This window comes from Anarhichas minor, unplaced genomic scaffold (genome assembly GCF_050575085.1).
Source record: "Anarhichas minor isolate MPS153535 unplaced genomic scaffold, ASM5057508v1 ptg000017l, whole genome shotgun sequence".
Lineage (NCBI taxonomy): Eukaryota > Metazoa > Chordata > Actinopteri > Perciformes > Anarhichadidae > Anarhichas > Anarhichas minor.
The window spans coordinates 13746864-13763816 of NW_027466463.1; the positions used below are offsets into that span (position 1 = coordinate 13746864).

Below are 16953 nucleotides of genomic sequence, written 5' to 3' on the forward strand. Positions count from 1 at the left end.
CTCTATTTGGAGTTGTGTCGATTGCAGATGAAGAAAGTTTTTTCTTGTGCTCTTGTACTTCCACCGCAGCTCGTTGGCAGGCTCCGTCCTCACAGAGAGCGCGCACCAGGATGGGTGCTCTCCAGGCGCGAGGGATATTCTGGATGTGTGTTTTGATGTTAAGTGGAATAACAGGAGTGTGCGGTGAGTTCTCATTTTGGGTTCTGCTGTTGTTGTTTTCATGTTGTTGTTTTTTTCCCGTCTAGCCAAGAATATGTTGTAGAGGAAGACCCATGAGACAGGTTTTCAACTCGACTGAGACTCAACTTGTTTCTACCGGTACAGAATATGCATGTCCTAGTAACATCTCCACTTTAAGGTGTCAGGGCTTTCTACATTTGAGGATTCATTTGGCTTGTTATGACACTGAGGGAATGGACAAAGACGCATCATATGTGTAGAATGAATTATTTGAACACCCGAAAACTTCTCAGATGGGTTTTATTGGACCAAAATGTTATTAAATGGAGGTTTAAGATTTCATTTTCTTCAACAAACTCTGTATGTTTGTCTTGTTCTCTCTGGCCTTCATGTTTTTACTGAGACATAAACCTAAACGTACTTTGCCACATCCAAAAGTCAACCTTCTTATAGAATTATTCACGACTAAGTACAACAGGTAACCCCCATATAAGGCTAACATTATCATTAAAGAATTGCTGTACATTTTGGAAAACCTAACCCAGCTTTTGGTTACAGGTTCAATCGTCTGCACCTCCAGAGGGGCCAGCACATGCAAGCAATGTCTGGCTGTGGACCCCAGCTGTGCGTGGTGCTTCCAGGAGGTGGGTTTCTTTTTTTCCACTTCATTTCTTTCAAGCAATGAGCCTTCTGCCAGCCGGGCTGGTGCAGGGTGGTACAGACCTCCTCATAGGCCACGTAATCTTGTTGAGAAGATTTTAACTGAGAACATCAAATAGGTTCAGGTGAAAACAAATGTGTGACTGCATGCGGATATAGTCATATGTTCTGGTTTAAACTAATGAGTGCAATGATTTCATATCGGAAAACTTGGAGTCAACATACTCAACCTACTCAAAGTTTTCCCAAAGTGACTTCGGCCTGAGTATACTCTGGTTTATTGCTGAGACTTCTTTATATTCAGAATCACTGGCTGAACTACCAGACTGTGTTCAGATAGGATGGGCATTTTAATTTCATGTGGAATTTGCCTTTTAATCCAGAGTTTGTTGGAGAGATGTTGGAGTTTGTTTGATTTGTTTCATAGACACATATTGTTGGGCTTTTTCAGGACTGGCCCATTACAGTTTAAATTAATCCAATATGCCCATTTTCTCTTAACAGCTTCATTACAGATGAGAATTCCTTAAATAAATGACTATTTGATTCCATTCCTAACACATTAAAACGCTTCCAAAGCAACGAGGAGGTTGCTGGAAACGGCTTTTCTGTATAATATGTAAATGGCTCTTCTGCCAGGACTTTGGCCAGGGAGTTGCCAGTTCCTCCCGCTGTGATCTGAAGAGTAACCTAGTGGCAGCGGGCTGTGGAGCTCTGGAGTCTCCGACCAGCAAATTGCAGGTGATTGAGGACCGGCCCCTCAGCAAGAAGGCAGCGGGGGCCACGCAAGACGTCACCCAGATAAAGCCCCAGAAACTGCACATCACCCTCAGGCCAGGTAGGGTTTACCATCTGAGTTTGTGGGTTTTGTGTCTGACATACTGAAGCAGAGATTTAGAAGGGAGTTACATACAGAATTTACAATAGAAGTTACGAGTAACATCACGCATATCTGTTTAAAAAATGGTGTTTCTGTATCCCACTTCCAAGATGATGCCAAGCGCTTCACAGTGAAGGTGCGTCAGGTGGAGGACTACCCTGTGGATCTCTACTACCTCATGGATCTCTCCTACTCTATGAACGATGATCTCTTCCGCCTGAGGACGCTGGGCAAAGGCCTGGCCGAGGCCATGAACCGCGCCACCAGCAACCTCCGCATGGGGTTTGGGGCTTTTGTGGACAAGCCGATCTCGCCTTACATGTACATCTCCCCCAAAGAGGCTGTGAAGAACCCCTGCTACAGGTAAAAGACACGTTTTTCAAGAGCTTCATGTGTTATTAAACCAGCTTGGACAAAATAGCGGGCCTCCTTAACCTGTTTCCTTGTCTGTATATAAGTACCTAAACTGAATCCAGATCTCTTTGTAATGGAACGTTTATTTTAGTGGCTAACAATGTGTTACCTTCTTAATAGGTACCTACTGGTGCTGATTTCAGCGGTTGTTTATGCCTCCATGTGGGAATAGCTTCATTATGCAGATGACGTCATTTTTGTTAGGACACCTTTAAACACCGCGTTGCAAACAGACTCAGAGTCAGCACTTGTTAAAGGCTTACAGTGGCTCCCTAGTGCTCGGTCAGCTCCTCTGAATCAACCGCGGGTGATCTGCCCGGAGAGTAAGAACGTCCCAATGCAAAGAGCCGTGACTCCAGACAAAGGCTCCCCCGGAGGTTGATTTGGTGGTTTACGGTCTCTTGGGGTCATTTACTCAAACACTTTACACACAGTCTGCTGAGCTCCAACCTCCAGGAATGTTTGGATAAAAGATAAGACAAGTGGAGAATTAGGGGTCCACTTTTTGACCAAATGCACATTTTTGGGAAACCAACATCTGTTCAGAACAGAAACATTTACTGATAAACAGGAGAATTTACTTTAAAGTCTGTAGAGATGGCAACGTTGGTCTGCGGGTCAGTCCATAACTTTGGTCCAGACTGAAATATCTTAACATCTATTTGGATGGATTGAAATTTTGTACAGACATTCATGGTCCCTAGGGGATAACCCTTAACAACTTTGGTGATCCTCTGACATTTCTTCTGGCGCTGTCATGAAGTCGACATTTGATGTTTTGAGTAAAATGTAAATATTGAATATCTATGAGCTGTACTTTGAGTTAAGTGCTAATCTGCTAATAATACGTAGAGCCTCAAAGAGCTTCGAACATGGCTGCAGACTCTTAAGTCTTGTTCTTAAAGGTCATATCAGGAAGATTGACCAAGTGAAAAACTGTAAAATAAAGAGCTGTCATGTTAAGATGTCACCTGGGATGTAACTTACAAATATGACACAAAAAACTTCTACAAAATTAAATTAGAAAATTTGACTTATTTATGTAGCTTAAATTTAAATATTTATTTTTAAGCATATAAATCCAATTAACCTGATTGTTTGATTTAACAGCTGATCCCTCGACAAAGTATATCATCAGTAATTAGCCAGCTCTTCATCCTTTGTAGAGGTCACATTTTTTACAATGGTATATATAAACAGACATTCAGATGAATGAACAAGCTGCCAGCAGCTCGGCTCAACCCTGATCGCTGGATCTCTGTTTCATTGACAGCATTAACACCACCTGCCTGCCTCAGTTTGGCTACAAACACGTCCTGTCACTGACGGAGGAAGTGGGCCGCTTCACAGAGGAAGTGAAGAAGCAGATGGTGTCCAGGAACCGAGATGCCCCGGAGGGAGGCTTTGATGCCATCATCCAGGCTGCTGTGTGCAAGGTGGAGAGACTCACTCACTTTCTCACACACATAACTCTGATTTTGTTTTAAAAATTTAAAAATGTAATCCCTCATCCAAAAGTTGAATTAAATAATTTGAGCTTCCTTCCTTTTGCTGTTTCGTGGCTTGATGGGAGCTAGGAGGAGATCGGCTGGCGTCCCGGTGCATCCCACCTTCTGATCTTCACCTCGGACGCTAAGACTCACGTGGCTCTGGATGGTCGTCTGGCTGGAATCGTGCAGCCCAACGACGGGCAGTGCCACCTCAACTCTGACAATATGTACAGCATGTCTACCACCATGGTTAGTGTGTACTGTAAGTGTGTGTTTGGTGCACAGACAGTATGATAGAGAATCGGAGCCAATGGGACCCTTTGTTTGAATAAGTAAAGGATTAAAAGGAACATTTCAGTGTTTATGTGTGCAAGAGCTAACCACACCGTCCGGGTTTGGCCCCACAGGATTACCCATCTTTAGCTCTGATCACAGAGAAGATGTCGGAGAACAACATCAATCTCATCTTTGCTGTCACCAACCCTGTGGTTCCTCTGTACCAGGTCAGAGCATGTCCAGCATTTTACTCATCAAAAATGTAAACTAAGCAAATGTTTTTAAACTGAAACTGAGAGGATGGCATCCCCCACTCGGTAATCATCTCATCTTGAACATACTGTAGTTTAAGTCCTCCAAATGTCACTGGTTTTAAACTGAGATTCTTGGATCCTGCATGAATGGAAACTCAAAACGAATCACTATAATACGCTGTTCAGACACGGCAAAGTTATAAACTCAGTTTTTCCCAAATTGGAAACACCATTACACCTAGTGAGAATTAGAGGAAATAAATTCATAAATATAGTCATTGTTCATAAAGGAAAACAAATTCAAGAACTTTGGCTATGGCATGAGTTAGGGTGTGACACACTTTCTTTTTAGGGCGTTTGCTTTCAACGGTAAACGTTTGGGACAACTCTCACAACTATCTCATACCATGAAACCAATGCAACCAGTGTGACATAATGGACGAGTAACTGCTGCACGCATCCCTGTTTGTACTTTCTGCCTGCTGTGCTTTTGAACTGGGTAACGAAGAAAAAACTGGGAAAAATGTTGACATTTTCCCACAAAAAGGCTTCTATCTACGTACGTATTTGTAACTGATGAAACATCAATTATTGTTTATGGTTTATTTCCCTGACTGTGTAGAATGACAACAGTCTGAGAGTCTGTTTGTCTTTCTGTCTTACAGAACTACAGTGAGCTGATTCCTGGCACCACAGTAGGAACACTGTCCAACGACTCGGGCAATGTTATCCAGCTCATACTGAAGGCCTACGCTGTAAGTCACACACACACACACACACACACACACACACACACACACACACACACACACACGCACTTTAGACTAGACAGTGTTTCATGCGATGACATGTGTTTGCTGACACAAACCCACAGTGTCTGAGTCATACATGTAGTCGGGCCAAAGTCTAAGAAGGTGTGAAGCTGACCAAATATGGGAGACTCCTGGCTGTGTTTAATTGTTTATGTTTTATTTGGGTTTATTATGCAAAGGATAAGTTTATTGAATGAAAATGTATTTTAGGTTCAATCCTGGCTGTAACTTTTGATGTGTGTACAGATACAAACACGTAAATGCACTTCTACCCAAATTAATGTATAGGCTTACTATTAGAGCAGGAGATTAAGTGATGTGCACACAGATGAGGAGAGAGAAATTATTTGAATTGGCTCGTTAAAAAGAAGTATTAAGACCTAACATTCATTTATGGCCTCGAGACGCAAGCCTATATACTCATCCTTCCATGTGTATGTGTTTCCTGCTGTTTTCCTTCATCGGTGTTGCCAGAAAATCCGTTCCAAGGTGGAGCTGGAGCTTCAAGGCGTCCCGGAGGAGCTGTCCCTGTCCTTCAACGCCACCTGTCTGAATGGAGAGCTCATCCCTGGCTTCAAATCCTGCTCAGGGCTCAAGATAGGAGACACGGTCAGTCCATGTCCCGTCCCATTTTTTGGCGTGTAACTCCTTTAAAGTGAGGTAATGTGTACTTTAGACAAAATGGTTTGCACAATGAAATAGGTGTAATAATGGCATCCCCTTGAGCAGATGCAATGCTTGTTTTAAGAAAATTAGTTTTAAGGATGCAATAGACTAGATGGGTCTGCACAGTATGATAACGGTATTATCGATTCTCATACAAACTTTTTCACCCCCATCCAACATGTCCTATCTATAGTAGACATACTCATGTCTTGATTTCAAAAATAACATTAGTTAGTTCCATATACTATTTTTCACCTTCTTTATTTGCCTCTTTCCATTTCCCTTCTGGCTGAGATCGACACGTCTTTAAAGTAGGATTTTCCCTGTTTCCTTATGATGTCAAAGCAGATGATGGAAAAAGTGTATCAGCATTGTCTCTGAGCTTGTCTTCCTTAAATTATTTTTCTTCTTTTGCCAACTCTGCCTTGAGAGTTCTCCTCGTTCCCTTTTTATTTTTTGCATTTCTTTTTTACCACAGCTTCTTTGGCTCTAGTCCTTGTTCTCTCTTCACTCCAGGTGACGATATTTTGGCCTCCACACATTTCTTTCTCTCTGCCTCAGCCCCTCGTATTTTTGCCATATATGGCTGTCTCTCCAGATGTAGTAACTGCCTACTTCTGGACATTTACCAGATTTGGATGCGGCGCTCTATGAACAATTACTCTGACGAAATACATATGCAGGCATTCCCTGTGTCAGGTCTTTGTGCTGTTTTCACCGACAATGATTTAGACAATGCTCACAATTTGAGCGGCTATTAAATGAATAATAATTGAACCCTTAAAGTGCTGTTACATTTGATATAATCCACTATAAAGCATGATTGGTTTTACGAAACGTGGTTGCAGAATCTTGATGAAAAAATGTACCAAGTTACAACTCACTCCGTCCTCTCATCCAGGTCTCTTTCAGTGTGGAGGCCAGAGCTCGAGGTTGCCCTAAACAGAAGAAGAAAACCTTCATCATTAAGCCGGTGGGCTTCAAGGATTCCCTCTCCATCACCGTCAACTTTGAGTGCGACTGCAAATGCCAGACCAAGGCCGAGCCCAATAGCCCCAAATGTAATCACGGCAACGGCACCTACGAGTGTGGCATCTGCCTGTGCGACCCGGGTCGCTTAGGGCCCCACTGCGAGTGTGCAGAGGGTGACTACAACCCCACGGAGCAGGACCGCTGCAGCGGACCCGCGGGCTCTGGAGGACCTCAGTCTGCCATCTGCAGCGGCCGTGGTGACTGTGTGTGCGGCCAGTGTGTGTGTCACAGCAGTGACTTTGGAAAAGTCTGGGGAAAGCTGTGTGAGTGTGATGACTTCAACTGCCTGCGCTACAAGGGGGAACTGTGCTCAGGTGAGATCTTATGAGCTTCTTTTATAATTAACTGGCCTGAGCATCTTAAGTGGAATGATAGGGCTGAAACAATAAGATGATTAGACAGGTGACAGAAACTGAATTGACAACTAGGGCTGCAACTAATAATTATTTTTCATTATTGATCAATCAGACATTTTTGATTAATTCATTGTATTGTCTATAAAATGTAAAGAAAATTGTGAAAATGGCCATTACAATCAAGGGTCCAAGCTGACATCTTTAAATGTCTAGTTTTGATGTTTGATGTTTGATTATGAGTTTGATAAAAAAAAAGATCGATACAACTCTCCAATCGGACAGTCAAACAGGCTGGAGCCAGCGGCTAATTAGCTTAGCTTAGCATTATGACTGTAAACAGATAGCCTGGCTTTGTCTAAAGCCTATAACACCTCTAAAACACATTATATCTTGTTTATTTAATCCGCACAAAAAGAACCAATGTAAAAAAATACACTTTTTTGATGGGAGGTTATATGCTGGACTATCGTTTTGACCAGGTGTGGTGACTTATTGGTGTCTCCCCGTTAAATTAAGCTAAGCTAAGTAAGCTAACCTGCTCCTTGGTGTATATTCATACAGCTCTTTTGCAAGAAAGCCAATAAGCGTATTTCCCAAAATGTTAAACTATTCCTTTAACATTATTTTTACATCGCACACGACGCAATCTGGGTACAAATGTGGCGGAGGTTAAAATGGTCCACTGACATTCATGAACATTGTGTGTCTCTGTAGTGGAGTTTCAGAGAATGTGTGCACCTTAGCCGTCGGGGTAGGCAGTCACTCTTCACCACACTGACTTGCCACCCACCTCATCTGGGAAGAATTACATACAATAACAACTCTCCCCTCTGCCCGGGACATGGGCTCCATTCACAATAAACACATGGTGTGGTGTGTGCACCGTGTGTGAGTGTAAGCTCAGGTTGTATGTTTGTGTCAGCCAGGCAGAGCTTTAGTGTGAGTTTGACTGGATTCATGCACAAAAGAAATCTTTTTTAAGGTTAACGGTAGCTCTCTCCGGTCAGAGGGGACTCTCACTATTCTGAAAGTTTCTCTGTCGCGGTTGAGCTTTTTCAAACAGTGGGACTGAGTTTGTGTTTGGTAATTGTTAAGAGCTTTAACTCATGGCCTCATGACCCTCCTTGCATTTTAAAAGACACTGTATATCATCAAGTCATAACACATAATGTTACCCTGAGGATAAATATACTTATTCACTTTCATATAGGGAGTTAGATAAGACGATCCACTCACCTGTCATAAGAGTGGTATCAATCTTCTTATCTCTGTACATCTTTTTCATTTAAAGGTCAGTAATATTCTCTTATCTGTACAGTAAATATGAATAGCTATTGTTAGCTGCCGGTTAGCTGTTTCCCCGTTTAGCGTCTTTATGATAAGATAAGCTAACTGGCTGCTTTCTTGCAGGTCGCTTCATCTTTAAACCCGGTATCGGTCTTCTCATCTTACTCTCAAAAAGGAACAGAATAAGTGTACTTCTCTAAATGTCAAACTACTATTGTAAAGATGGCAGGATTTGAGTGTCGGAGGAAGACGGGAGACACAAAGAACAGCAAGAAAAGGACAAAAGGAATTGGGATCAGGGAGTCAAAATGAACAGGCCTCTCTCTCATTGAGGCAATGACTCGTATTGATATGTAAAATACATGAGCTGGCATTGATATATTACTCAGGGGATATTTGATATTTGTTAATTGCAGAAGTGTTGGCCCATACTGCCTTGATTCATCACATCATCAGATCTCATATATCACTCAAACCCCCCCCCCCCCCTCTGCTGCTCTCACACAGAAATGCTTTTTTTTGTATTCCCCAAAGCCCCTGGATTAACATGAAAATACCTTTCTGCTTACTCATTGGCCGGTGTGGTGTAATAGGGCTAAAAATAAACCCATGTTTGGTCAGAAAAGGGCCAAGTGAGAGAGAACTGGAAATGTTCTGTGTGTAAAACATGGTCTGCTTTTGTCATGAAATACCGTTTTCAGTGCGCGGACCACGGTCCGTGTTCTTCCCCCACAGAATGGTCTAATTAAAAGCCAGCGGTCCTGTGGTCAAGTGGTAATGGCAGTTTGCTCATGGATCGTCCTTTATTCAGTCAGACTGTTCCAAGTGGCTTCTTGTCTCATTGTTTATCTGCGCTTTGTTTTGCAGTGATAGGCCACAATGTTTTCTGCACTGTCACTCTCTTGCATGCACACATCACACATACAAGGAAAAACAACAAACCAATGCACACAAATACACTCACACACACTGAATCATGCATCCAAATATAAAAGCCTCCCAGACACCACAGACACACAATGAAATGGGTTTTAGGACTCTAACAGCTGTAGAAACATGACTTATCGCTTCTGCTTTCCAGTGGTTGGAATCAAAATTCAAGAGGACTAGAATTATAGAGCTACGAAATGTCTTAGCGGGACATATGACTAATTTTGTAATTGAAAAAAATTGGTTGTTGAATTAAAGGTTTAAAGGCAAAGCAAAGGTAGATATTGCTCAAGATAGAGAGGAACCATGTCATTTCTCAAATAAAGTTAAAATACAGATACGTATGACACAGGCTTGTGGTATATTCACTCATAAGCCTTTAACAAGTCACGGCCAGGCATTGCAAACTCATAATGACCAGCCAATTATTGTTCAAACCCACAACACTTCTAGTGGAGTTCCCAAAATTCCCCCGTGTGTCAGGCTGAATTTTAGAGAAATATGTATCAAATAGTGCATGAATTTCTATTTAATGGAATAACGAAGCCATAGACACATGGAACTCATATTAGCCGATCAAACGTAGGTTGTTTAAAACAAATGATGCACAACAACTGAAATTACAATCATGTCAAGCCCCAAGCACTCCAGCCCTTTTCCTCCCTCTTTCCCAACTCCATCCACACCCTGGTTTTCACACAGAATTTCACTTGGTCACATTATCCTCTTCTCCTTTATTGTTTATTTACTTCCTCTTTCGCTGTTTTACTTCATATGCCACCCTTTGCTGTGTGGAAATGGAAATCAAACCAGTAAACAATGTTATAGTAGCTCTTCTATCCTTTCCTCCCTCCTAGGCCACGGTGTCTGTAACTGTGGCTTTTGCCAGTGTGACCCAGACTGGCAGGGTGAGAACTGTAACTGCTCCAGACGCACTGACACCTGCATGTCCAACCTGGGCTTGTTGTGCAGCGGTAGGGGCCAGTGTGTGTGCGGGGCCTGTGAGTGCACCCAGCCCGGGGCCTACGGAGCCACATGTGACAAGTGCCCCACCTGCCAGGACGCCTGCACCATGAAGAAGTGAGTCTGAACACATAGTTATAACGTTCGGTGTCCAGAAAGCTGTTTGAAATGAGCTGATATGAGTATATGTTTCTTCTAAAAGGGAGTGTGTGGAGTGTAAACACTTCAAGAGGGGCAAGCTGTTTGACGACAACACCTGCTCTCGAATCTGCAAGGATGAGATTGTGCTTGTGGATGAAATAGGTGAGAAAAACAACACACTTAAAGTTGCTAAAAATGCCTTTTGATTGATTATGTCAATGAAAAATGTTCCAAAGTGAGCTTATAAAGTTTAAGTTTCTTTGTAGACAAAACTCAGTTTACGCCTTTCAAATACAACCAAAAACATCTGTGTTACGCTGCTTTTGAAGATTTTGTCATGACTAATATTACATTTTTCATTCAGTGCTCCATGATACAAATGCTGTGAACTGCACTTACAAAGATGAGGATGATTGCGTGGAGCATTTCCAGTATTATGAGGACGCCAGTGGCAAGTCCATCTTGTTTGTCGTCAAAGAGCCCGGTAAGAGAGGAACATACTGTACATGCATACCTCACCTAACAAGCACATATTTTAAGCGCTAATCAATATTTTTGCTTTTATAATTTATAATCTTTCATAACCAAATGGCATACAGACAAAGTTGCAACTAGCTGGTGAGCTCAGTGGATCATTTAGCAGCTGCAGTGAGGAGACAAATATTTGCCCTCAGGAGATGTTGAGGACCAAACCCAGAGCTTTTTGTCTGGTGACGAACACCACTCCAAAAGAATGCTAATGCGGCTCAGTGTCTGCTGGATGTGTAATTGGGCAATTGTTTGTTAGCTGTAACAATTTTATGCAAAGCTTATTTGTCGATGTTGTGTTTACAGGTTGTTCCACTGCCCCGTGGCCAAAAATAATCTATCAATACTGCTCCGAGGACAGTAACTTATTAATACGGTTGAGTTTATATGTGGAAATAGATGAAGGTAGTCACAATGACAGATAGACAGTAAATCCCAGTGCTGGACAGGTAAAATCTACAACCACAAATGCAACACCAGCCAAACAAGCAAACTTCCTTGCTTTGTGGAATCAGTGTTTCAAGTTGTCACTTCCCCGCTGCCTGCCCTTCATCTGCTTGTTAAGTGGCCAAATAGAAAGAGCGTGGGGCGGTAAAACAGCCTTTAATGGCCACCAGTGCCCGCAGAGAAAGTCTGCCCCTGGGTCTGCCTTTAATGAATGTGTGTGTTAAATTTAGGCGCAACTGGATAGCAGAGAAGTACACCAAAATTTGCCTTGAACACAGTGCACCCTGCTGTGTCAAAGAGGGTCGTAAACAGCTGCCCAGCTCCTCTTGGAAGCCGCTGACTCTACATATCCTCCAGAGGAAATCATGAGAGGGAGAGAGAGGAGACTAAGGAAGCAAAAGAAATGGATAAAGAACATTCTTAAAAGGAATCATGAAGTTGTGTAACAAAGGAGAAGAAGAAGAGAAAAGGGGAAGATGGGAAACAGACACCCTTCAAAGTTGACTAAGCCTTTTTTTTAATTTAGAAGTTATTAATAATGTTGAAGAAATACTATTGTAGCACCAATCTGACTTGATTTACATATAATCCATAATGTTGGCGGCTTTAGGGATCAAAAGGGTCAGTTGAAGAGCAGGAAATAGAGGAATGAGGAGTAAAGCTTTGATGTCAGCTGTAAAAGTTCACCTTGGTTGCCCCACTAGTTACCCAACACTATTATGCACATACGTGTGTACTACAGGGATCACACACACAGACATGTGCTTAGATATTCAGACAAACATGCAGTCTGGCAAACAAACAAGTACGCTTACATTTTGACCAGATGTAACTGGTGACTAGAAGTAAAAAGACATTTTTTGAAACAATGAAGAAACTGAATTGCTTTCATGTGAACACAAATATTTATTAATAACTGTGCAACATTCAAAATGAAAGCAGCTGTAATTAATATTTCGATGTTGACAATGGATCAGAAGACTATTTGTATGTGAAAAAGAATTATCACAGAGTTTAATTGCAACTGTCAGCACGTTGTTTGGGTTTCCCGACCCACAACTTAAAGTCCCAGTGAAATGGAAGCTGGAGCGTCTTTAGCCTCGGTATTGTGACATATTCCACAATGAAGGGGAATATTTCAGCAGTTACAAGAAGGATTTGAATCAAATCCTTTGCATTTGATTGGACTACTAAAATGTTGGTGTATAGTGCGATACGGAGCTGCAAAGCTGCCGTGTGGCTCCACACACACCTCCCCCGGCGCTAAAAGTTGCAGATTGATGATTTTATTGGTTGAAACTGGTTGGTAGCAGCTTACACTTCATATTTTGTTTCACAGGAAGAAAAGATGATTGGATTTAGGTGTTTTTTTTCTGCATATATTGGAGCACAATATGACCGAGGGCATTTCTCTTTTCATCTCATCGGGTGCCCAGATAGAAGACTCCAAATGAATCCAAATGGCAACTTATTGCTAACAAGTTTTAGATATCAATTTATATGCCAGCTTGGTTCTGCTGCCCCCAAGTGGCCAAAGTAATTACAGTCCAGACATTTTTAAGTTTAGAAAACAAATGTATAAAGATCTTAATGCTCTGCTAATCTGGTTCATCAGGACTGTGTGGGTGTGGTTTGATCCAAATTGATTGACACTGGACTCACAACATCAGCAAACATATTTTGACCTAACTTCTAATAAGTGAACAAAAATGTAGGACAACTGAGTCCTGCCCACTTCAAACCAGTAAGAAGAGCACAGACAAAACATCTGAAATAATCCAAATCACTGATAATACGATGCTGACTGAGAAAATACGTTTTCAGGGCGTTTAAAAGACATATTGTAATTATGATCTTCATTCTCCTATAGCCTCACAAATCCAGCTTTAATGTCCCCATCCAAGTTTTTGCAACATGGTTAAAGTTTAAAAAACATCCATCGAAAATTAATTAAACCTGGAAACTAGGGGCCAAACCAATCAGAGTAACTAATGAGAGTGTTTAGATGATGATGTGGCTTGTTTCCTCTTTAAAAAATCTATTTAAACTAGATGTTGGAAACATAAAACGAAAAAGGATTCAGCAGTGCATCGCCTATTACTCCACTAGGTTTATTCAGAAAAATGTTGGGTGATTAATGGGAGAAAGTTTTCCCGGAACAGCTAATGATGGGAAAAATGACGAAGGAGGGCACAACAATTAATGTCTCATTTCAGTCTGGTGTAGGAAGACTTCATGCTGTCAGTCAGCTATTGTACCGCCTTCTTGAAACTGCAAATCAAACTCCTATTGAGTTTTGCCAGACCACAACGAGGGACGGGAGATTTGTGGCCTGGCTGTGTGAGGTTGCTATTTTCCACTTCAGCCCATCCTCTTCTATGTTCTTTGGTATTTAAAATCCCCATTGCCTCCATCACCACTGTTTTGCTTCCCCTATTCTCTGGCTTCACTTGCAGATCTGATAACCTTAAGAAAGCCTGTTATTTGTGCTAGAGGAAACCACATCTCCGCCTTTTATTCCATACACCTACCAGCTTGACATGTGGCAATATGTCAATATGTCTAGTCTCAGAAATTCAAAAGCAAACCTTTGAATCTGAAAATGAATGGCATTCAGAGGAGTAATCCTCTGAAAATCTAATCCATGTGGAAACAGGAAGGAAACAGCCTTATGAAATCAGACTTCTGCCTGTCTCCTGGCTTATCTGCACTTTACTCATTCATTTATCTCTTCTTTCTTCCAACCAGACTGCCCCAAGGGTCCAGACATTTTAGTTTTGCTCCTGTCGGTGGCAGGAGCTATCTTGTTCCTTGGCTTGGCGGCTCTGCTTATCTGGAAACTTCTGGTCACCATCCACGACAGACGGGAGTTCGCCAAATTTGAGGAAGAACGGGCTCGTGCCAAGTGGGACACGGTCAGTGAATTTAGCATGAGGCTAGTAAATGCTCTGATGTGCTTTTTGCTTAACACTAATAGAAATCAAGGTCCAGTCAATGTTCATTTCAAGTTAAATTTAAAAATATTGCACTGGGATTTTGAGTTTGAGGCAAAAAAAAAAACTCCTTGGACTCATTTATAAAACATGGCATGGCATCTTCATACACACACACACACACACACACACAATCATCTATTTTTCCTCACACGCGCACACACTGACACACAAAAGGCCACACACAGTCTCTCGCGCTAGTTTTCTGGAGATGCTTTTTTTTATTATTTTGTGGCATGCTGTTTCTCCCAGCAGAACAAAAGACTGCCAGCGGAAGGGCTGGTTTTAAATTAGCTAACGCTAATAAGCCTTTACAGGCCTCTTTGTGGCCTCAAAAACACCCAAAACCCCTAGACCTGAAACCAAAGAAGCACAGGATTTTTAAGATGCTCACTGAGTAGCGGAATTTAAATCTTAAATCACACATTCACATTTTTATGTGTCTAGAATGGTGGCATGTTTCGGAGTTGCTATTTCAATTTTTTACTTTTCTTTTCTTTTATGCAATTCCCTAAAGGGCCCTTTGAAGTGACTTTTTTGGATTTTCCTAGAATTCCGAACCACAACAAGAAAAGCATCTCTAATACATTTTGTGTCCGTGAACTCACCTTAACTTACTGTATGTTTCTTTATGTGTATTTTACTAACAGGGACACAATCCCCTCTACAAAGGAGCCACATCTACCTTCACAAACATCACATACAGAGGAAAAGACTGATGCTACTGAACTGAACGAGGATGGAGAATAGTAGACTTTTACTGTCCTTTTTGGGAAGGCACCGAATCATGTGCAGGCCTCTACTGTCACAAGACAATAATTAATAATTATTTGTGTTTGTAAATATGTAGAAATGATTCTGAGGACACGTTTTATCAGGGATTTGTCATAAACACCCATTTATACTACACTGATAAATAAGATTTTGTTTTGATTTTGTGTGGTTGACAAATAACTCTTGTGTTGTGCAGGTTTACCCAAATCACACACAAAACATATTTTCATATTTACATATGTACCCCTACCAGCCATGTATATAGTATTATTTTATTTGCCCATATAATTAGATATATATGGAGCCCCCAAAGTCCTGAAAGATTTTTTTTAAATTCTGGATATCCCCCGTACATTGCTGTGGACAGTTATATTTTTTATTTTTTATTAACTTTAACTATTGGCAGCAAGATCTGTAGATCACTCTGAATAACTGGTCCGGAGAAACCACAGCTATCCACATGACCGGATACCACTGAGGCTTAGTGGGGAAATATATTTAAAATAGTGATGTGGGTGAACTAATCCTTGAAGCCAGTGGAAGAGCAAAAGGGCAAATAATGTTATGCAAAACAATCTTCATTTCCTGATCACAATGGAAACAGGATGTCCTGTTTGTGGTACTCAGTGGAAACATAAGATGTCTTTAATTCAGTCAAGTGCCTTGTGGTTTGGAGTAAACTGTTAATTTACTGAAATACGTGCAGTTTCTTGTGTGGACTCTGAGAAATGAGTGTTTTCTCCCATGTGTTGCCAAAAATGCAAATATGTCATGTTCAAGTTCTTATGAGGTGAACTTTACAAGCACATCAGGTGTCCAGTTTTGAGATGTGAACGACAATAGCATGGCTAAAGCATATTGAAACATATTAGATTTAAGGACAAAATTTTCTGATTTATAACCAAATTCAATTATTTGAAATTACACATTCCATTACAGGAATTTAGAGACAAATCTAGATCATGATCACTTGCTTAAAATGATTATAGTGAGATCTGTGACTAATAAATTATTGTATTGCTTCACCCCACGACTCACCTAAGTGTACTTTTTGTCTGCAATGCTCTGCTTCCATCTCCTGGGCTTTAAATGCAAGTAAAGCTGGCTACTGGTCGTTGTGCAAAGAGAAGATCATCTGCAGTATAAAACATGCAGATCTCAGATGAAATATATCGCATAGGCTACATGGACCAAAGTGGGCTACTTGCAGATTAATTTAATCTATGGGATCCAAGCAGTGCAGACAAAAAGCACACTGACAGTAATGAGGTTGTGCAAAAACCCAGAGACCAGCCAGTATTCCTATACTACCTAGTGGCATGGATGAAACAATTTAGGAAAATGCACTATCTATGCAAAATGTAAGATAGATAAGGCCTATTATATTCATCCAAATGGGAAATGGCAAAACAAGTACAAAATAATTATGCAACCTTCTTCTACAAGACGGGGGAACTATGTAGCTTAATAATGCTGGACCTAGTTGATAGTGTAGTATACTTTTGTGGTGAAAATTCCAAAACAAATCTGTCAAATCACCACAAATGAGCCTGGGACTCTTTGGGGTCCCTGGGGCCCCGGACAGTTGCCTGTTGGATTACCAGCCTTGCCTATCGTATGCTAGGTTCTGACCTGAACAGTTTACATTATCTGTTAAACAAACGCATGGGAATCATATAAAGCTCTCCCTGGAGCCCTGTGCGGTCTTGCAGCAGGGGTTAATGATCTTTAATTAAAGAACGGACTCTATTATGGTGGCGGAACTTCTCCTCCCGGTGTAAACGTTACATCGCTCTTAAATGATAATAGGAAAAACCGGGTGAAGCCGAAATGTGACAACACTTGCTGCGAGGCTTCAGAGCGTTGACAG

At 41.4% G+C, this 16953-nt stretch overlaps 1 protein-coding gene across 1 annotated transcript; it reads left to right on the forward strand.

The window, feature by feature from the left end:
• The first annotated feature begins 1850 nt into the window (after nucleotides 1–1850).
• Nucleotides 1851–16577, forward strand: LOC142951894 (integrin beta-3-like). Its single transcript, XM_076093768.1, has 12 exons — nucleotides 1851–2083; nucleotides 3408–3570; nucleotides 3712–3873; nucleotides 4032–4127; nucleotides 4820–4909; nucleotides 5441–5575; nucleotides 6534–6978; nucleotides 10095–10317; nucleotides 10403–10503; nucleotides 10706–10825; nucleotides 14065–14231; nucleotides 14960–16577. Exons 1-12 carry the CDS (start codon nucleotides 1899–1901, stop codon nucleotides 15026–15028), a joined length of 1956 nt encoding a protein of 651 aa, XP_075949883.1. The 5' UTR covers nucleotides 1851–1898; the 3' UTR covers nucleotides 15029–16577.
• Nucleotides 16578–16953: the final 376 nt, after the last annotated feature.

Coding starts and splice junctions, on each gene's coding strand:
- LOC142951894 (XM_076093768.1), top strand. CDS start 1,899: ATGGATCTCTCCTACTCTATGAACGATGATCTCTTCCGCCTGAGGACG. Junction 2,084..3,407: donor GTGAAGAACCCCTGCTACAG/GTAAAAGACACG, acceptor TTTCATTGACAG/CATTAACACCACCTGCCTGC. Junction 10,318..10,402: donor GACGCCTGCACCATGAAGAA/GTGAGTCTGAAC, acceptor TTCTTCTAAAAG/GGAGTGTGTGGAGTGTAAAC.